This window comes from Strongyloides ratti (genome assembly GCF_001040885.1).
Source record: "Strongyloides ratti genome assembly S_ratti_ED321, chromosome : X".
In the NCBI taxonomy this organism is placed as follows: Eukaryota; Metazoa; Nematoda; class Chromadorea; order Rhabditida; family Strongyloididae; genus Strongyloides; species Strongyloides ratti.
This window is the reverse complement of record NC_037309.1, coordinates 1056198-1079812: the sequence shown is the minus strand read 5'-3', so window position 1 is coordinate 1079812 and position 23615 is coordinate 1056198. Positions and strand designations below refer to the sequence as shown.

The 23615-nt window shown below is 18.8% G+C and overlaps 5 protein-coding genes across 5 annotated transcripts; all 5 read right to left on the bottom strand.

Annotated features, from left to right (window-relative positions):
* Positions 1 to 5068: 5068 nt before the first annotated feature.
* Positions 5069 to 6743, bottom strand: SRAE_X000023700 (Hypothetical protein; the record flags this gene model as incomplete). The annotated part of the gene is made up of 2 exons (XM_024644556.1): positions 5069 to 6667; positions 6711 to 6743. 2 exons carry the CDS (start codon positions 6741 to 6743, stop codon positions 5069 to 5071), a joined length of 1632 nt encoding a protein of 543 aa, XP_024510103.1.
* Positions 6744 to 8527: 1784 nt separating this feature from the next.
* Positions 8528 to 11501, bottom strand: SRAE_X000023600 (Muscle segmentation homeobox; the record flags this gene model as incomplete). Its single annotated transcript, XM_024644555.1, has 3 exons — positions 8528 to 8698; positions 10679 to 10884; positions 10979 to 11501. 3 exons carry the CDS (start codon positions 11499 to 11501, stop codon positions 8528 to 8530), a joined length of 900 nt encoding a protein of 299 aa, XP_024510102.1.
* Positions 11502 to 15849: 4348 nt separating this feature from the next.
* Positions 15850 to 19155, bottom strand: SRAE_X000023500 (Immunoglobulin-like domain and Immunoglobulin I-set domain and Immunoglobulin-like fold domain-containing protein; the record flags this gene model as incomplete). The annotated part of the gene is made up of 6 exons (XM_024644554.1): positions 15850 to 16151; positions 16208 to 16298; positions 16366 to 16580; positions 17824 to 18032; positions 18085 to 18909; positions 18983 to 19155. 6 exons carry the CDS (start codon positions 19153 to 19155, stop codon positions 15850 to 15852), a joined length of 1815 nt encoding a protein of 604 aa, XP_024510101.1.
* Positions 19156 to 19496: 341 nt separating this feature from the next.
* SRAE_X000023400 (Lipase, GDSL domain and SGNH hydrolase-type esterase domain-containing protein) lies at positions 19497 to 20740 on the bottom strand (the record flags this gene model as incomplete). The annotated part of the gene is made up of 3 exons (XM_024644553.1): positions 19497 to 20326; positions 20375 to 20683; positions 20731 to 20740. 3 exons carry the CDS (start codon positions 20738 to 20740, stop codon positions 19497 to 19499), a joined length of 1149 nt encoding a protein of 382 aa, XP_024510100.1.
* A 297-nt stretch (positions 20741 to 21037) lies between these two features.
* On the bottom strand, positions 21038 to 21523 carry SRAE_X000023300 (Hypothetical protein; the record flags this gene model as incomplete). Its single annotated transcript, XM_024644552.1, has 2 exons — positions 21038 to 21447; positions 21502 to 21523. 2 exons carry the CDS (start codon positions 21521 to 21523, stop codon positions 21038 to 21040), a joined length of 432 nt encoding a protein of 143 aa, XP_024510099.1.
* Positions 21524 to 23615: the final 2092 nt, after the last annotated feature.

Below are 23615 nucleotides of genomic sequence, written 5' to 3'. Positions count from 1 at the left end.
ACAAAATATATAACTCATGGGATTCATTATTTTAAAGAATTGATGATTTTAAAAGTATAAAGACAAGGAATATACAAATGACAAATTAGGTTGTATTTTCTTAATTTTTATTCTTTTAAAAATAAAAAAGATATAAAAAGAACTGTATAAAATAGAATGATGGTATCCTGATAAATTGTCAGTAATTAATAAAGATACAATATAAAAATTTTTTAAAAATATTTTTATGCCAAAAATTTATTGTATTTTTACATCTATATATATGTAAATATATTTACATAACAATTGATAATATCAATTTAATAATCAACTTTTACAAATTTTATAAAATATATACTAATAAAATATGCATAAAAATGAATATAATAAAAATATTTGTATAATTTTTAACAACTTTTATTGATATGATACAACAATAAATTACACAAACTATATTTTATGTATTTCAAGGAGACAATTAATAATTTAAATATAATTTATTATAACTTAAATATTACCAATAAAAATAAACAATTAATATTTTGTTTAAAAATAATGAATGGGTTTAAAAAAAAAGAAAAGTATTGAATTAATAATTTTTGAGGAATAAATTAATAAAGAATAGTTTAAAATATATTCACTTTAAACAATACTATTAAATATTTTAAAATGCCAATAAATGAAATATGATTTGTAATATATATATATATATATATATATATATATATATATATATATGATAGTGTTTACATATAAATGTTTGGCCACAAAAAAAAATTTTTATATTGATATGAGATATTTAGATATATTAATAATATAAAGCAATTGAATATGATTGATTTTAAGTTTATATTGTTTATTTTGTTATACTTATTATAGGTGCGATCAAGTAACATTAATAAAATGATGGTTAAATAATTAGAATGTTTAAATATAGAAATAATAATAAATTATAATTAAATGTGGATTATGTAATTAAGATCAAAAAAGTGTTTAAAGCTGAGAACCATTAAAGTTCACCTATGTCATCCATCTGAATATAATTATTATTACATTGTATTATACTTAGTTTGCCAAAATAAAAAGTAACAAGTAGTTGAAATAATCTTTTACAATAAAAATGCATATTTATAAATATAAATATATATTTATTTCACATTTACTAATTTGTGGTTCACAGATGGGAAAAAGACAGTGATTATTATAAATATCACATCTGCTATATATTATAAAAAAAAGGTACATGTAATATATTTATTTAAATATCACATCACTCGAGGTATTGTGGTTTTTAATGAAGGTAAAAACTTTTTTTTAACATATTTTTATATAATAATCGTATCTTAATAATATATTCTAAAATAATTTTAATAGATACAAATAAAAATTTTATTTTAAAATGTTATATTTTCTACTAAAGATATTATCTACTTTAATTTTAAGTAAGTAAAAAAGTAAATATAATAGTTGTATAAATTTTAATTGACAAATTTAATTTGATTTTAAAATTTAAAAACCTATTATAATAAAAAATAAAAATGTTCTTTTTTTTTCTTATATATTTAATGAAATAATATACATTTTAACATTAATTAGTATACAATTATTTTTTAATTGTATAATGGATGTTAAATTAAACAATTACATTATAAAATTGGATTTAAAATATTACAACTTTGGTGTCATTGAACAATCCCACTGAAGGTTAATTATTTTATTTTGACAAGATAAATGTAATAGCATAAAATTAATCAAAATTAATTAGTTTTTAGATATTAAAAATGTTAAATATCTATATATATTTTTTTATATTAATAAAAATATTATTTTATGTGATAAAATATTGGGTTATTAAAATTATTATATAAATTTTCTTTAATACTAAATTGTTATAGTATATAAAATGATTTATAGTAATCATATTAATAATATTAAAAATAAAATAAATAAATAATTCTCAAAAGTTTTATTTAAAAAGGTAATAAATAAAATGAACAGTAATATTAAGTTTAAATTATATTACAATAGTGATCAAAAAGAAATTAGTAAATCCAAATATTTAGAAGACAAAAGAGAAAGTAAATTATATATTTATATAAATTTAACGATTGAAAAGTAAAACCTTATGTTTCTTTGACTATATTTCCTAAAAGTAAGATATTTATTGTTTATATGTCATAAAAGTAAACGAATAATATAACACTAACTGCTAATAATAATGCTATCATCATCAAATGAACTACTAATGGATGAGGACGGTTCAGTAAAAAGATTTGAATATTATTATAATAACTATAAAAACATACATATAATATCTTCTTTCTTTATATTAATAAAATTGATCAAAAGAAGCGAAATTCTTTTTCTTCTAAATCAAATAGATAAATATAGTGGATTAGCAGTTCTAGTACCTAGATGGAAAGGTAATTATTAAAGTATATAAAAAAAATAATGAACAGTTATGTAATACTATCAATAACCATTTTTATTAGTATATAAATGTTATGTAATTTATAAGAGGAAATTCTAATACTAATACATAAAGCGGTTTTTTTTTTCTTTTTTATATTATAATTTTTTTTTAAATATAAGTAAAGATCTTTTTTTTCTCATAATAAAGTATAAAAATGTATTTGATAGTAAAGATGTTTTAAAATAATTAAACAAATATATATTTCTTATTTATATTAAATAAAAATGAATCATAATAAAAAAAATTTTTGACTTTATAAAAAAATAAACATCATAATTTTTTAAACAATTATAAAATACTGTAATTTAAAATGATTAATATATTTTATTATATTATTCATTTTATTTTAGTAAAAAAATATTTAAAAAAAATAAAATGTTTGGAGTAATTTGAGATAAAACTTATCTTATTATTTCAAATCAAATGACATCTCCTATAGCTTCAAATGAAAAGTCTTTAAAATTTGTTAAAAGAAATAAAAAAAAAAAATCTTTCTACTAGTAATATAAAATGCTTTTATTATTTTGCAACAGTTAACTTTTCTCATTTCATCATCTTTTTTTTTAATATATATATATATAATATTTTTATGAGAAAAATTTACATTTTCTAACATAAAAATTTAATGATTTTTAAAAAATTAAGATGAATTGTTAACTTTTATGTATTTATAACTAATTTAAATATATCAGACATTATGGAGCATTTAATATATTAACATAAATTTTATATCTTATATATTAACAAATTTTTCTTTTATTTACTTATAATAATAAATTTTTCTACAAAATTTATATATATTTTAATTGATTGTAATAATGATATAAAAATTTTTATTTAAAATATTTTTAAATTAATTGAATTATCATTAAAAATAAAAAAAATTAAAAAAAAAATTAAGGTTAAATAGGATAATATAAAAAAATTTTTGTATATAAAATAATTATTATAATTCTAAAGAATAATAAATAGTTAATAACAATAAAAAAAAAAGTACGATATTATAAAAAGTTTTATTTGATCCAAAAGAAATAAGAACTCCATCTTTGTCGGTTCTTTAATTTTAAAATGTTTTTAAAGAATTTATATATATATATGTTATTATTATTATTATTTTATTATAGATATATTAATAATAAAAAGAAAAAGTCATTTAATAAAACAATGCACAAGGATATATTGAAAAAAGATGATTGTTGATGTGGCAGTAGAGAGAATAGATTTAGTCTTGATAAGCCGATAAATTAGAAGTTTTAACGGATTAATGTAAAAGGCCGATATTTATGATTCTTTTTAGAATTATAGAAAAATGATGTCTAATAAGGGTTATATGTGTACCACAACCCGAATGACCTTTTTAAATGTAAATTAAGATATGTTAAAGAATTATTATAATATATCATAACTATTACTTTTAATAATATTTTTAAAAAAGATTATAATGTGTGAAAAAGTAAAAAAAAAAGTTTAAATAGTAGTTAGTTGAGGTGAGGTGTTAAAAATTTTTAATTAATAGAAAGTGATATAAATAGAAATGAAATTTGATAATATATCTTTTTATTTTCAATGTCATATGAAAAAGTAAATATATCTATAATGTTAAACATTTTAATAAAAAAAAAAAGTGAATGCCATATAACAAAAATATCTATATTAAAGAAAGATCTATTATTATTATTATAGAAATAACAAAAAAGAAATGGATAACAGAAGGTTTTGGAAGGACAAGTGTCAGGATAGATTATGAGCATTAAAATAGAATTAAAATGGAAAAAGAGTTTTAGAAAATGGAATGATAAAATAAATTGAAAGAAATACATCTAAATATATATTTATTTATTAATGCTTTAAATATGATACGATATTAAAAGTAAAAGTTTTATATCCTTGATTATTGTAATAAAAAAGAATTAAGTTTTTCTTTAATAGGACATAATCATTAAAAGATCATATTTTTATTTAAGGGATATATAACTAAAATTAAAATACTTATTATTTTATTATATTTTCTTTATAAAAGGAACATTAATAAACATTAAAAATTTTAAAGCTTTTTTTTTTGTCATAAAATAAACATAATACTATATAATATATTTTTTTTTATTTATCTTTTTATTTTTCATATAAATGAATAACTAAAAATATAATTTAAAGATTAAAACTTAAAGATTTAAATTTAATTTTATTTACTTCATTTTAAGAAAAGATAAAGTTAATGACCATAACAATGATTACATGAAATAACATAAATCATTTCTTTTAAAATAAATATTACAATAACAATGTTATTAAAAAGTTAAAGTCATTAAAATGTATTGTATCTAAAAATATCAGATGTAGAAATCATGATTTATATATATCTATCTTCCTAATCTACATAAATACATAAAATTTTTGTTATTTTTATTACTCTATTAAAACGACAAATATTATGTATAATTTATGAACAAAAACAATACTATTTATTATTAAATAAACAATAGATTAAAAGTTCATTCTTTGTTTTTTTAAACTTTGATAGGATTAACATAAAAATAGTTTAAAAGATTATAAATATTTTATTAACTTTAATTTAATATTAATAATTAAATAATAATTAAATGGTAATTGATAAAATTATAAAAATACATTTTTAATTGCTATTTCTGTTGAATTTTTACAAAACATTGTATAAAGATTATTTTCAATGATATCAGAAATCTCCTCTTCTTTTATCATATATCTTTTAATATTATTATAGTATGGAAAAATAATATTCTTTAATATATCATTTTTATTTAATTTAATATTTTTCTTTTCACCAAGTAATGATAATTTACCTTCATCTCTTATAATATCCATTTGAATTTTTTTTAAAGTATCATTTGAAAATAAATTTTTTATATCAACATTATCTTTCTTATTATTAAAAATATTTTCTTCTGAAATTGAGTAAAATGATTGTGATGAGGATGTACCACTACTATGAGAAGTTTTTTCTACTTTGTTCAAACTTGATTTTTCACTTAGTTCACTTAAAGAACTTATTAAATCATCAACCGAATCAAATGTACTATTCATCTCTTCTTTAGATTCTTTTTTAGATTCTTTTGTTGAGCCTTTTTTAATAGTTGAAAGTGAAGAGGTTGTGGATGATTCTGAAAAGTCTGAAGTTCTTCTATTTGATGAATTTTTTATAGTTGAATTTGATAAAGATGATGTTGTTGATAATGATGATGAAGAAGAAATGGTTGTTTTGGAGTCTGATGTAACATTAGATGTTGATAATGAATCAGCTAAAGATGAAGATATTGATTTCATAGATGTTGATAAAGAATTTTTTTGTCTTTTTGATATCTTATTATTTGGTTTAACAGTTAAAATAGATGATAAAGAAGAGTCGCTTATACTTTCAATGACAGATTTAATATCAGATGAAATAGATGATGATAATGAAATACTTTTATTTTTACTCTCTCTTTTCATGTTATAACTTTCTTGTGTATGATGTTTTGTGTTTAGTAAAGATATCGGTTGTTTTCTAAAAGCTGATATTGGTAGTATTGAAGTTTGTTTAGTTTTTGTTTCATTATTATTAACATCTTTTTTAATAATATCATCAAGTTCCATTATTGTTTCTTGTCTTTCAGTCTTCCCAGTCAAATTTCCCATTTTAAAATTATTTCTTTTTTGATTATTTTCTTTTTTATTTTTTATGTTTTGATTGGATGTCTCATTACCTGTTTGATTTGTCATAATTGTTTCTGAAGACAAAGGGCTTATTTCATTAGAATAAATTTCATTTTTAGTTCCCATAAATAATGAAGTATCAATTGAATGTCTAATCATTTTTAAATATTTATCAGCAGGTATAGAAGCAACAGAATAACGATTACTATCAGATAATGTTCCACTTTCTTTTTCTGCCACATTTTGATTTGATAATGAATCATTACTTGAAGAAGAAATAAATGAACTTTTATCACTTGACATTCTATTTAAATTATTTTTTGATTTTCTTTTTGTTTGTAATTTTGGAATTTCATTAAGGGCATCACTATCAATAGATGAAGTGATATCACTTAAATTTGGTGATTCACTGAAATTTTTCTTTTTTTGATCACCTAAATTTTGTTTTTGATTATTTTTTTTTAAAACTTTTGAATTTGATGCATTTTCTTTATATTTTTGTGTTAATAATTTTTTTGTCTCTTTTTGTAAAGAATCAAGATAACTCTTAAAATTTTGTCACAAAAAAAACATTTTAAATTAAAATTACCTGTGCAGATGATGAGATTTTAGAATTATTCATAATAAATATATACAAATTAAAAAAGGAAAGAATGAATGAATAAAATACAGTTGTAGTTTAATCATTTTGTTTCTATGGTAACATTTAAAAGGTTTAAAATTGTTTATTAAAAATAAATTAATATTAATATAAAAATATTTTTTCCCTTGTACTTTAAATTGTTTTATTATATTTCTTTTGTTAACAAGAATATTTAAATTCTGGTTTAAAAAATTTGTTTTGATTTTAGATCATAAAACTGTCTGATGTAAGCTTCTAATAAATCACAATTTTAAAAACTTCTTTGGAGGATAGTAATATTTAACGCAATACATCTATCAAATCTTTTTTGATTAATCCATTTTTTTTAAACTGTCACACTTTTAACTACCTTGTAGTTCTTTTAAAGTTATATATTAAAAAAATTATTATCTTTTCTTTTATCAATCCGACAATGTTATTATATATATATTAATGCCTGCTCTAAAAACAAGGTGATAAGAAAATAAATCAAAATTTGTTTTTTGGCTAATTATAAACCATTAAAAATTTTGTTTAAAAATTATCAAAAAAAATAATATATATATGTAAGTGTGTAATAACTATTATGTTACTTTAAATTTAAATATTTTTTTAACTAATGTTATTTTAAATGAATTTTAAAAAGTAATTAATGATGTATTAAACTAATTTTTATTGTTCTACTTAACATAAAGACAGTTTTTAAAATTTGTTATCTGAGAGAAAATTTTTTTTCACATCTTAAATAATATCGGCTCCAAGGTGTCGTCATATTAAAAGTATTTTATGTAATTACAATATGACAAATGTTAACAGCAATTTAAATACTTTTACTAGTATAACCATTGTATCTCATTAATATATTAAAATTTAATTTAACATATTTATATTTGTGAGTCTTTCATTATTATCTTCATCAAAAATATGTGAGCAATGTTAAACAATAAGAAATATAAAAGAATAAATATTTTATCATTTATATAATAATAATTAATCTATAAAAATCATCAAGTAGTATAATTAAAACATTTTACAGTACATTTTTTATTTTATTTATAAAAAAGTGATAGAAAAAGTGTTTTGAAATAAAAAAAATTTTTTTTCAATTACAATTGATAATTTTTCCTTTTTAATAAATAATTATATTTTTATCCAATTTATTTTATTGTAATTTTTTTACATATTGAAACACAAAACAAAAAGATTAATGACTATTTACAATAATTGAAAAATAAAAATAATTATTCAAAAGGAATTGTAGAAAAAAAAAGAGCATTATGTATATTTTTTTTACGACATTGATAACAACATCTTTACAAAATATATTTGTTTAAGCATATTAAATTTACTTATAATAGTTAAAAATTATACATAGTTAAAAAAAATAAAAAAAAAAAAGTTTAACGACAATAAAAAGTACATGATTAATGTGAAAAAGCGAAAACAGCCAAAATTGAAAATATTTCTATATAATCTACTTTATACATAGCTTAATTATATATGTAGCAAAAGAAAACTGATTAATCATAATCTCATTAAAAAGAATAAAAGTGAGAAAAATATTAATAGTAATTTTTTTTAACTTTATGTTTTTTTTTGTTCTTGTAGAATTGAATCAGCATTTTAATTGAAAACCTTATAAATTGAATGAATGTTTGAGATATGTATACCATTTTCTAAAATATTGTTAATTAAAAATATAATAATTTCATTTTAAGAACATTATTTTGATGAAAATGTTAAATTATTTTTTTTATACAATGTTCATTAGTAATATTTTTTTTTTACCATTGTTGTGTTGATGGGTAGGCAAATTGCATGAATGCTTTTGAATGATCAACAACACCAGCAGCATTTGCTGCAAGTGATGCTGCTGTTGCTAATGCTGATGCTTGGGCAAATTTAACTTTTTCAACTTCTGCTTCCTGCAATCGTTTTGATTTAGCACGGCGATTCTGAAAAAGATTAATTACAATTATATTATCTTATGACATATTTTTATTTGTATTTATTTTTACTCTAATTATGATTGAAAATTTATTAATCAATCATTATATAAAGATTTACAAATTATTCATTTTCAATTAGATTATTTAATATTCAATAGGTATTTAAAAGATATTTTAGACATTTATCTAGATTGATGTTATGGTAATTATTATTTTTGAAGGATTAACAATATGTGATTTTAATAGATATATATATATTTATTTAACATTAAACATCATTAGAAATTGACTTAATAAATGTTTATAACGCTATTAATGCTACCTGCTCTGACACCTTTTGATCAAAGAATTAGACCTTTACAACAATAAGCATTTGTCTTTGTGAATAATTGTTATGAATTACTAATAAAATCAATTTAGTTTGTTTAACCATGTAGCTAATATGATAACAAATTTACCTACCTATTTATCCTAAGAGTTTAATGATGAGGGTAATTTACTAATTGATTTTATGTTAGTTAAAATAACTATTAATAATACATTCTTAAAATAATATTTATACAAAGAAAGTGTAACAAAGAAAATTAACTTTTAGTGCAGTTTTAAAAGATATAAAATAATTTATCATTTTATATATATCTATTATAAAAATATTCACCTTTTTAAAAAAGAATAAAGATATTTAAATGTATATTTATTAATTGTTTAAAAAAAAAAGTATCTTATTCATGTAACAGATATTGACTTTATAACAGATGTTTTTTTATGGTATTTGAGTTTATTTTAATTATGGAAAAACAATTATCTACCTATTGTAGTAATAAAAGTTAATACTTTTATTTAAATGTTATAAAAATATTGATTATAATTATGTTGACAATATAACTATATTAATTCAAAAGAATTGTATAAGTAACTCCCAAAAGCTAATTAAGCTAGTAGTTAGTATAATTTATGAATGAATTACGGTATACTTATTAAATATCTAATTATACTGGTAAATTAAAATAGTTAATGAGTTAGTAATATTGTAAATGAATTTCTATCTTATTTAATTTTTTTTAATAGCCATCTTTTTTTTTTGTAAAAAAAAAAATTAATTTAAGAAGATGTTTATAAAAAGTTTAAAATAATTTAACATCTGTACTTATTATTTTCGTTTATTGTCTATAACTTTTTAATTTCTTTAATATTAAATCAAACAAAGGGAATAAAATTTTTAACTTAAATTAACTTTATATAATTTTATAAATTTCTTTCATTTTAATTAACCATAAATTACTAAATAAACTTTTCATTTATACTAATATTTATATATCAAAACTTTGATTTTCAAATACCATAATGACATTCATTTTTCATTATATTTTGAAACAAAAGCTATATATATACATATAAATGAATGATGCTGTGATATAAAATAAAAATAATATACTATTGTTGACAGATGATGACAAAAAAAAAGATTTTTTTATATAAGTATATTGTTAAAAATTTTTCTTATCTTTATTAGTTTAATAATAAAATTGTTTATAAAAAAATTTATTTTATCAAACTATTAAATAGTAAATTAAAAAATTATTTTTTTTATTTTTAATTGTTAATATGATAATAAAGAAGAGTAAATAATTTATATTTTAAATTTAAAGATATGTATATATATTTATACATTTGCCATCATCTTAATTACAATATATTACTTATAATTTATATAAAAAGATATCCATAAAATCTTTTTGTTATCATAAAATATCTTTAATTAATTACAATGATGTGACAGTTAAGCTCTAATTAAATGTTTACTCAATAACTCGTAATCCTATTCTAATAAAGTATATTAGAGAATTATTTCATTTGACAACTATATCATAAGATAAATCTTTTCATGGTTAGTTAAATCACGCAATACTGTTTAATTATAAAACAATACTTGTCACATTATTACAATAATATAATAAAAATTTTTGATAAATAATAATCTCTTACCTGAAACCATATTTTAACTTGTGTTTCTGTTAAATTAAGTGATGCACTAAATTCGGCTCTTTCAGCGATTGAAAGATATTGTTTTTGCTGAAATTTTCTTTCCAATGATAATAATTGTTGTGATGAAAATGGTGTTCTTGGTTTTCGATTATTTTTATGTTTACGTAACATACATTTTGATATACCATTACTATCTTTTGTATCATCTTAATAATAATTAAAATTAAAAAATTAAAAAATTAAAAAAAAAAAAATTTTTTTTTACAACAAAAAAAAATAATATTAATAATATATACTTACTTGATGAGGATGATCTTTCATCAGAACATGAATTTTTGTTATTTAAATTCCATTGTAAATGTGGTCCTCCAAAATATTGTGGTGGTGATGATGAGCTTATTGAGTGTGGAGGTGATGTATCACTTTTAGGTGTATTAAATATTACTTGAGAATTCTGCTGTAAATTTGCTGCTTGTAGCAAAAACATTGTTGTTGCTGGATCAAGATTTTGCGCATAATTAAAAAGTAAATTTGTATTAGGATTTGTTAATGTTGTTAATGTATTATTTCTTCCTATCATTAAACTTGATAAATCTGGTACCGTTGTTGTTGGTAATGGATATGAGAGAATTGTTGATGGTAAATCTAAAGGTGACGTTGATAGTAATGGTGATTCAGATGTTGATGAATTTGATATTTTTGTTTCAATAGTTGATGATAGTAAATCTTCTACATTAAAAGCTGATTTTCTATTATTTTTAGGAGTTTCCTTGTTAGTCTGATCTGTTATAACGTCTGCCGGCATAGAGACAAATGATTTCATTTACAAAGTATATTATTTATTTATAATGAATATTTTAAAGCTTATAATAAATATTATTGTAATAATAGAAGTAAAATTTTTTTATCTTAATATAGAAAAATATCAATTAAAATGTTATCTTTATTATTGGTTACACGCAGTTGCTAACTGAATGCCAGCCAACATATAATGAAATATAATATAAAGAACAATAATAAACTTGTATATGACTCCACCTTCATTTGCCACCCGTTACTTTGGAAGGCGGAAGCGTCTTATTGGCTATAGTTTTAAATTTTTTTTGTTTCCTTCCATAACACCTATTAATCGGGGAATTAAATATAAAAATTGGTTATAATAATTTAAATATTATATTTAGTTTTTGTTGTAATAAATAATGAAAATATCTACTTATTTTTTTTTAAATATTTAATTAAGTGTAAATTTAAAAAAAAAAAGTAAATAATATTATAGTCATGTTAAAATATTTATTAATTTAAAAATTTTTTACAAAATTAATTAAAATAATATTTGTAAATATTAATAAATATTGTCGGAAACATTAAATGAATTATTTTTTGATTTATAAAAAATAAAAATATTTTTAAATATGATATTTGTTAAAAATTTTTAACTTATTTTAAGGAACAAATAAAAAGTATTATAAAAAATTTTTAATTATACTTACAATAACTTATATTGGTTGATGAAAATTTTTATGACAAATCAAATATTATTTAAATAATTTTATAATATATTTATTATTATATGTAATGTGAAAAAAAAATATTATAAACGGGAAAAATTTTTATGTAACACTTAAAATCAAATAGACTTAAACTAAGATAAAAATTTTTTTTTCTACAATAAATATATTATTTTGATTTGTTAAGATATATTTTATAGAGTGGTTAATTAAAAATATAGTAAATAAATAATTGTATATAAAAATATTTTGAAAGTGAGAATGATATAATAAAATGAATAATTATTAATAGTTAAAAACTTCTAACTTGTGATTAATTAAATATCTCTATCTATTGTAAAAGTAATTCAGGAAAAGAAACAATGGATGTTTGATGTGAAGTTTATGAAATTATAAAATAGTTAATAGTATAAGCACAGTTGGAGATAATAAAAATATATTTTATATAAAAGATTCATAATAAAATAAGAAAATATTTCTTATAATATATGTGCATGAGAATTATTAACATATTTGTGATTAAATTAAAATTTAGTAAGGCAATAAAAATAATTGACTTTACAAAATGATATATGTTACTTTTATAAGAATATCATAATTGAAAGTTAAAAATATTTCTCAATTATATATTTTTATTTCATTTATTTTAATGAAAAAGCATTAATAAGTATGATAAAAAAGAAGAACTGTTACGATAAATTAATTAATGTTGGTTTAATTTTAAACAATAATTATCTGTAAATATTTGATATTTAAATTATTAAAATAATATTAAAAATAAAAAGTTATTTCATAATGAAGTTTAATATAATTTATTATTATTAAAAATATTATCAAAAATATGGTTATTAAAAATGGTTAATAATAAAGTTTTTAGAAACATATTTTTTTAGTTCAAAATAATACCATTTACAATTAGGTGCTATTACTCAATTGATATATATATATATATTTAAGTATGGTACACTAATTAATAATAAAATCAAAAACCCTAGAGAGTATCTAATATATTATAGTAATTAAGCTACAATACTTACTAACTTATTAACTCATTTAAATATTTCTTCAAATGGTAGTAAAAGTTGTCTTATTAAATGAAAAAATATCCTTTTTACTATATTTTTAGAAAATATGGAATAATAATTAACCATATAATGTCTTGATCATTCATGCAATTAAAAACATTTTTTTATATTTTTAAAGTATATCATATGATCATTAGAAAATAAGAATTAAATTCTAAACTACAAGTAAATATTTTTCAATTTATATTTAAAAGATATTAAATTATTATATTTTTAAAGTAATTAAAATATAAAAAAAAGGATAATATTCTTTTCATTGTTTAAAATATAATATTATGAGTTAATTGAAAAAAAAGTTATTATTAATTAGATTGTGACTGTTAAATAACAAAATGAAAAAAAATTTCTATAAAAAAATTTTGTGGATTGGCACATTACAGTACCAATATATATATATTTATAATATATTTTAATAATTTTGCTTTTAACAACTTAATTTATTTATTTTAGTATTTGCAAATAAACAAGTACTAAAAGTACTGTAATCGTTTTAATGTAATAAAAATTGTTTGTTTATCTCTTTAAGAATAATTACATTTTAAATTGTTTTATAAAATTTAGATTTCATTAAACTAATTATTATTTTGTATTTTATTTCATTTCCTTTTTAACTCCTTCGGAAATTAACTTATTAAGTAAGACTTTTTTTTTATTTAAATTTTACAAATTTCCTTCCGAAAAATAATTATGGATAATGAAATGATACTATATCCCATTTTTGTATATAAATGGTTAAAATAATATATTTAATTTTTCATTGGTAAAAATAAAATAAATGAAAATATTATGTATTATTATTTTTAAAATATAAAAGATAATTATTAATTATATAATTTAACATTTTATCTGATTATAATACTCCACCAACTGTTGTTATTTTCATAATGGTCAATCATTTAATTAACCATATCATCTCAATTACAATTAAAAGTTCATTCTCCTTTTGTCGGTAAAATTTTTTTGTTTACAGGAAACAAAGCATTTTATGCAAGATAAATTAAGTTGATGTAAAATTATCGAAAGCTTATTCGGTAAATTTAAAAAGAAAAAAAAACGGCATTACAATCCTTATATGAAGGGTAAATATAAACTGTGCTTCTGTTTGATCCATATTTTTAACTTACAACATATTACATTACATTTTACGAGAGGCTATTTTAGTCCATGAATAGAATAAAATTATTTTGAGAATATAATTAATATTTTTCCTTAAAGAAATTAAATAACTTTTACACTTATATACTAATTTATCTTAAAGAAATTTTTATAGAAATGATACTTTTTTCAATCTAAATATTTTGTTTTCATCTTTTTTTAATATGTAATAAAGAAATAATTACATCAGATTACAAATTTGTATATTATAATTATAATATAAAAAAAAATTTTTTTTTTATATGGTAACTTTCACATAGATATTATCAATTATTTTTTAAAAAAATTTTCAATTTAGCAGTTGATTTATCTTTTACTTCCACATTATAATGATGAATAACATTTATAAATAAGGACATCCACATATTTATCCTCATGAATCATTATTATAAAGATGATCTTATTAACACTTAGTAATTAATTATATCTAAAGAAGGATAAGGAAATTATATATTTTTTTTGTTTTTGATTGAATAGTTAATAATAATACTTTTAATATATTATAAATAAAAGAATAAATTTTTATGAGTTATCATTATTTAACCTCAATATCTAAATCTTAATAAGTAATCGTAAAATTCATCATAAATGTTCAATCCTGTGGGAAATATAATTCACCTACTTATTTCTGATAGTTAATTAATACATATTTCATTAACTAATAAACATACTCATCATATAAGAATTAAAAAATATTATTCTCAAGATGTAGTAATGTATCAATTAAACATTAAAATAAAAATTAAATAATTATTTTCATTAAAATAAATGAACGTGTTAATATTAATGTTAAATGTTAGTAATTTTATATGTATAATTAACAGTAACCATAAAACATTTATACATTGTTTTAATAAACTATTTCTATATAAACTTTTTTATTTTTTTTTTTTTATTTTGTTTTAATGTAATAAACTCATAAATTTTAATTTACGAATATAAAATAGTAAAGTGTAATATGAGTTGGTACATAATTTTATAACTTTTTATTATTTCTTCATTAATAATATTGAACTGTGAAAGAATGGCATTTAACTGACTAAAGGTATGTTTTGAGACAATCATAAAAATGTGTAAATTAAATTTTAAGTGCTTTTACGTTTTATATTATTTATGTGACAGTTCACCAGTATTATTAGTATTTCTTTAATTTATATATAATGAATGAAAATTTATTTGATATCTTAAGTTTATATAATTAATTAAATTAACAAAAAAAAGAAGATATATTATTTACTAAAAGGTTATAAAAAAAAAAAGATTTTTATTATAATGAATTATATAATATAAAAAAAAACATTCATTTATGTAATTAAAAAATTAACATTATTGTTACTTATTGTAATCAGTGATTAGAAAAAAAAACATTGTAATGCTTGATAAAAATGGTAAAAATACCATATTTGTAATTTGCTGTAATGAATTATCCAAAAACTAAATTAAGAGATTGTTGATTTGATCCTTCAGCATTCTTAACAACACATTTGTACTTAGCTTCATCATCTTTTTGTGGTCCAATTATTTCAAGAAGGAATAGAATTCCATCTTTATCTTTACTATCCTTTTTGGATGTAATCTTAATTCTATCAGTACCTTTAATTGGTTTGTCATCCTTAAACCATTCTGCTTTCATTTCAATATGTGATTTTGCTCTAACTTTAATACAAATTATATTTCCATCATCTTTTTGAACAATCTTAGGTTTATCATAAAATTCAGGAGCATCTAAAAAAAAAATAATATTATTGAAATATCATATGAAATTTGATATTTTTACTTACTTCCACAATTAACAGTAAATGTACAACTGTTTTCTCCTTCACCATTAAAAACTTTAGCTTTATATTCTCCAGCCTTACTTTTATCAAATTTCTTAAAAAAATATTTATTATTTTTTTGTTAAAAAAAATTTACTTAAAAATAAAAAAGGTAAACATACAAGAATGTGACATGTCAATTTGAATCTTTTACCACCTTCATCAGAACTGCTCATTTTATATCCAGCATCAGAAGTAATATCAGTTTCACCAAAAAACCATTTAGTTTTTGATGTGTCTACTCCACCAGTAGCAATAAATTCAAGTTGAACTGTTCCATCATCATTGGGAATAATTTTTGGTTCCCCATAAATACTTGGTGGTGCCATTTTTTTTTCTAAAAAAAAAGGAAAGGTATTAAAATATAAAATACATTTATAAAAATTTTAATATTTTACGTATGGTGTAACAAATTCATTATCATTTTTCTTAAAATAAATCAACTAAAATTATTTTAATTGTTATAAAATGTAATTTTTAAGTATATTAAAATATGATATTAAAGCTAAAACTAAATTTTCATAATGATTATTCAACCTTATTTCTAGCATAAGTCATTATTTTGTGGCAAGCGGAGGTGGTGCCACATATTTTAAACTAAAAAATTGCAATAATTTTCAAATCTAAAATATCATTTATTGCTATTTTATCTTGTTATCAGTAAAAGAAATCAACAATATTTTGCGTAGGAAACTTTTTAAATCACACATATAATACATTATTAAAATATAACAAAAGGGTAAGTTTATTAAGTATAGTGTACATCAAAGTGCCAGACAATCAGTATATTATATTTTTAAGTTTTAAATTTTTAAGATTAAAAAAAATAATAAAAATTTTTAAATATACTTTTGTTTTATATCCCAAAATATCTTTATAATAATCAAAAATTATCCAAAACATTTTTTGAAACAAAAATAATTTTTTAATCTCATAATTTATAAAAAATAAATAATGACTATGTAAAAAATTCTTATAAAATATTTTAAAAAAAAATTTTAAAATATATGATAAGAATAAAGGAACTAATTTCGGAAGAGTATATTAAAAGAAGATAAATTATCTTATTTAATAATGTTTTAAAGTAATTTATTTAATATTAACATCTATGAGAGTTTTTATATTTTAGAATATGAAATATCTTTTCCAATGATCTTTTTATTATTATTTTTTTTGTCATTATCATAAACATTATTTCTAATTTATTATTTTATATTATATATAAATATATAAGAAAATGATAGTAAATATACATTAATGCATTGTTATAATTTAATTTTAATGGATATTTGAAGTACCATATAATTAAAAAATTTATCATATATCTTTTATTAAATGTATATTTAAATATTAACAATTGTATCGTTAAAATAATTTAATAATTTCTATCTATTAATAAATAGATGTTTTAGTTGAAATGATATCTAAGTTATAAAAAAAAAAATTTGTTTGAAAATAAATTTTATTACTTTTAATCAGTATTTGATATTATATTTACATTAATAAAAAGTTTAAATTATTAAGAAAAAAAATTATTTGCTTTTTAAAAAAAAAAAATTATCTTGCGTGTAAAATTTTACCATCACTACTTGAACGGCAATCACGAAAAAAAATTGCTATTCTATTGAATAATGTTAATCCAAATCCATTTGATAGAACACAAACAAGAGCTGGATAAATATTTAATCCGTTTATATGAGCAAATACTGATAATCCCATTGTATACCATAAAAAGATAAATTGTATTATTTTTGTTATTTTGATTCTTATTTTATAATGATGTAATTCACTTCAAAAATTTATAATAATAATGATTTGTTGTTTTTTTTTATAAAAATTACCTGAAATAATTGTAGATTGGTGATGGATTGACAGGAATATGATCAGATAAACCTTTTTCTTTTAATGTATTTTCAGTACAAAATAAAAATGCAACCATATATGATACAAGATAAACTAAAGCTGATATTATTGCAGAAGTAATAACTAAAATTCCTACTGTTATACTAAGTAAATTTTGCATTTCTTCATAATTAGTAACAGTAGACCAGATATGTGAAGCAAATGTTGTTAGTGTCATAAAGGCAAAAAATATTGTATACCATATTGACATGTGTTGACGAGCCACCTGAAGTTTTCTTAAATCACATTCTAATCTATTTGAGGGTGAAAAATTTCCTGATGAAAAATGTGATGATTTTAATATTTTATAAAACCAATGCATTTTATTTTGTCGACTTATTATAATTTCATTTTCACTTTGAATTATAAGTAATATTTTTTTAAATTGTATTTCAATACTATTACTTTCATTAATATTAGGAATATTTATTAATGATGTATCTGTAATAAGACCATTCTTTGCACATGATAATAAATGTCTTTTTTTTTGTATTGGCATTTTATTAACATATTCTTTTATAAAATCTGTTGGTGGAAGATCTATTGAAATATCGTCTATTTCTGATTCATCATTACTTCCACCAATTAAAATAGTTGTTGGTCGATGAAAAATAAAATTTGATATTTTTGGTTCAATTAGTAATTCATCATTTTTTGATAAATTTGAATTAACATTATGATACCACTGTTTCCATTCATCACCAGCATCATTAAGAAACTCTTCAATAGTTATAGGAATAATAACATAATCTAATGAAATTTTACTAAAAAAAATAATATTTTTTTTTATTTAATTTTATAAAATATATAAATATTTGAATTGATATTATGACTTACGTCGTGTCAATATATAATTTCGTTTTTTCATGTAATAGACCATTTTTAAATGGTATTAATATTTTTAAAATATCATCTCTTCCTAATTGTTTAATATATTTTCGTAAAGCATCTCTAGATGTACCAGATAATTGATTATTTTGAAAATCTAATGTTAATTGGTTTCTATTCATTTCTTTAAAGTAAATTAAAATACTTTAAAAGTAATATCCAATAAACAATTAAGTAAATAGAATTTTTAATTTTTTTTTATAAAAATCTAAATAATATTTTAAAAAGGAATCCTCACCTTATATTATATATATTTCTCTTTAATAATAATGATAAATATACAGAAGAATTATTATTAAGAATAGTCGCACGTAATAAAAAAGATGAAAAACGTTGTTTGATTAGGAAATCATATTATCACCGCTATCAATAAAAATAACGTTTATTAATTTACCTAATAAACTTAAAGATAAGAATATAGATGTTAGTTATATTTTAATTTTTTTTTTTCTCTGTACGACTTTTAGTTAGCAGGTGGTGTGTAATATTTAGAACAGTCTTGAGAATTTTTTGTTGTTCTTATAAATGGACAAGTTTTATCTGGGCAAGCTAATGGAAGATCTGCTGAACTAAGATCAACCTTAGTTGTTTTTTTTCCAACTGGTTCTACCATATTTCTCCAAAGATGTGATGAAACAATTGCATGACCTTTTTGACTGAAATGGAAACAATCTGGTGCAAAGAAAGCAATATCTACAGTACCATTTGAAAGTTTTGGTGGGTCAACAGTTTCTTTAAGGAATGGTTGAACAACAACAGTAAAATCATCTGTTGTATCAAATTGTCCACTTGTCATAAGTTCAGCCTCAGCTTCTTGCATAGCATTACAAAGTTTAAAAATTTGATCTGATGTATAGTCTGAATCTGACTCACAATGACATTCATCAACATGTAAAGCTTGACAGAAAAATTCATTTCTATCAATTTGACGTACCATCTCTAAATGAAGCATACCTGTTAATGAAACAATAACTTTTGGTACATTATCTTTAATAAATTGAATAGCATCACCAATTTGTTTTGCAAATGCTTTTGGTGAATCTTGTGGATGATTACAAAAATGACAAGCATCATTTCCACCAATAAAAATATTTAATAATTTCCAATCATTTTCATTATCAATAATATCAGAGTGTGATTTAATTTTATGAACTAAATCTCTAGCTTGTCCAAGAAGATCTAATGCAACAGCTCCTGGTACAGCTGCATTTAAATAAGAGACAGGCCATACATCAGGACTACCAATACCTAGAGAATATCCAAATAATTCACTATTATATTTTTTTAAAATATCTAAAAAAAATTAAAAAAAATATTTTAAATTATCTTTGATAAAATTACTTGGAATTGTTATATGTTTTTCTAATCCTTTATCACCTCCTGCTAAAAATGCAAGACCTCTGTATTGTAATAAAATACTAACTGGATCTTCAGCTCCAGCACCATTAGCAGCAGTTAATGAATCACCAATTGCCATAACATGTTTTATATCACCAGGTCTTAAACTATGTACACTTTTTGGAACAGTTGCACTTTTTTTAAAAAGTACATCATCACATGTATAATTTGGAGCTCCGATATCTTGAAGATGATCTCCCCAATTAGCAAAAGTAAATACAGCTATTGATGAAAGAAATATTGCCAAAATATCTAAAAAAAAATTTTTTAATTAATTATAAGAATGTCAATCAACTTACAAAACTTCATATTTCTTAGTAAATAGTATTATATTAAAATTAATATTTAAAAATTTTTTTATTTATAAGATACATTAGAAACGGAATTTATGATAAGAATAAACGTTATCAAGACTTATGATATAAAAATTTTTAAAACTTTATTCATATTAATTATTTATATTCAAGAAATTTTATTGTTCATATAAAATACCTATTGATAATAAAATTTATCATTTTTATTCTTTAAAAAAAGTTTATATCACAAAATATTTCACAATTAGCACATTGTTATTTTTCTTTTATTAATCATAAATGATTTTTAATGTTAATATATTTTAATTGTAAATAAATATACTATAATAATATTGATAATAAATAAAATTATCACATAATTTTTTTTAGAATTTGTATTATTAGGTGAATATAAATGTCTATTACTAGCTATATTTAAAAAGACTGATGGATCATTACATAGTGTTCCTTTACAACAACAAAATATACAATCAGATCCATCCATTTTTTTAACTACTTTACAACCAGAATCTTGTATTTCTCCTGGTAAATCACCACATTGTGGTACACCTGAAAATATATTGTATGCATACATATTGAAACAATTATATTCACTTTCTTGAGTTTGTGGACTATATACAACTGTACACCAATTTTGTTTTAAATCTTCTTTACACGTTATAGTATTAATATCTTGAATATTTTGCATTTCACTTATAAAACCTTTAAAAAAAATATATTAATATAATTTTTTAATATAATAATATAAATATATACCTGAAAAACATTCATTTCTCATTTGCGAGGGACATCCATAAACATAATAATAGTTAATAAAAAATAAAAAAATTATAATATATAATAAATTATTTAAATACATTTTATTTATAGAATTAAAAATTTTTGGGTAAAATAAGAATAACTTTTAATTTTATCATACATAATATAAGAAATTCTTATACTTTTTTTACTTTTACTTTAAATAAATAATACATTTAATAATAATTGTAAATAGATGATGATATATTTAAAAATAAATTAGTTTTAAATACATTATCATATTCATAAAAATTTATATCCAATACATATTAAATTATACCTTTATTCATGAATTTTAAATTTTAAAAAGAGTCATGCAAACATATACAACTTTTTATTGTTATCATTATTAATCATTTTACTTAAACTTTTCATTTTACACTTTTAATCTTTATTACTTTTCCTGAGTTAAAAATAAATATTATTTTTCATTTTATTTTGACAAATTATTTTATATATATATATATATATATAAATATTTTTTTAATATTTAATATTAAAATAAAATATATAAGAAAGTATAAACATATAAAATGATTATTAATCAAAACATTTTAGTGATTAAAAAAAAAAGTTTATAAATGATGTATTAGTATAAAAATTATTGTTTTCTTAAACAGGTTATATATAAATTCAAAAAAATAAGAATGTCAGATATATTTTAAAAAAAATAAAATTTTGTGCAAACATATATAATTATTAAAAAAATATTATTATAAAGATATTTATTTTAAAGTTTAAACAAATAAGTTTTAAAATAGTAATAAATTGTAATTTTTCTAATAAAATGTGAAGATAAATTGTTAAAATTTCTTAATATTTAGACTAATAATAGTTTTATATTTTAATTTTTACCAGTTTACAATCGTTTTCATTCAACAACAAATTATAACTCATGATTTATAACAAAAAAATTTATGAATTTTATCCAACTTAAAACCAATAACTTTTGTATTAAAAATTATATTTTAAAAAAAATTATTATCAGTTCTTAAAATTTTTATCCATTCTTGATAAATTATCTTTTAAGGGTAGTTTTATACTTTCTCTATAAAATGAAGATGAATTTTTGTAAGGAATCATTGTTATTTTTTTCTTTTATTTAATCGAATATATTATTAAATTAAAATATTTAATGAGTGGATATGATAATTTAAAACTTATATTAAAAATAATAAAGTGAAAAGTTTAACAAAATGCAAAAGTTTCTGAATTTGTATTAATAATTGATTCATTACATTTCAACTACGCTTTAATAAATATTAAATTAATGATAGTTTTGTTTATAATAAAAATAATTTTTTTATAATTTGATTAAAGTTAAAACAGATAATATATTTACTTAACAATATCATAATTAATATTATATATTTGATATCTATATTCAAATATTTAAAAGTACAGTAATTAGAATTTTAAAATACCATTTGTAATATATTTCAAAAAATTTGTTTTATTTACTATATAAATATTTTTTTTTACCATTGTATTTGTTTTAATAGGCTTAATAATTTTATATTTGTTAAAAAAATATTATTCATATGACAATAAAAGAAAATTATTTTATATATATGAATAAAAAAAACAAGTAAAAAAAATAATTCGAAATCTAGTTATTTTTTTAAATGTTTTTCTTAATAATTTTGCCATATAAAGTTACAGAAATGATAAAAAAAATTTATAAAAATTTAAATATACTGTGTTTAATGAAAAGTTTTTAAAATATTGTTTCAAATCTTATCATGGTTAAAATTATAGTAATATGAAGAAAAAGTTTTGTGTAGCAAATAAATAAGATTAAAGTTTATTTCTGGTGTTATTTGTAGAAGAGGATTTTTATAAGATTTTATTTTATAACGCCTTTAAAAATTATTTCTAAATAATAAATATTAAATATTAAGTTATACAATTACAAAATACTCACCCCCTATACTTTAGAGGAAACTTATACTCCCTAGATTACAATACAATAAACGAGACCTCAGAATGAGTCCTTAAACCTCAACCCTATAATAAAAAAATTAGAAATAAATCTTAGACGTAACACGTGATTAAATAAAATGATTAAATAT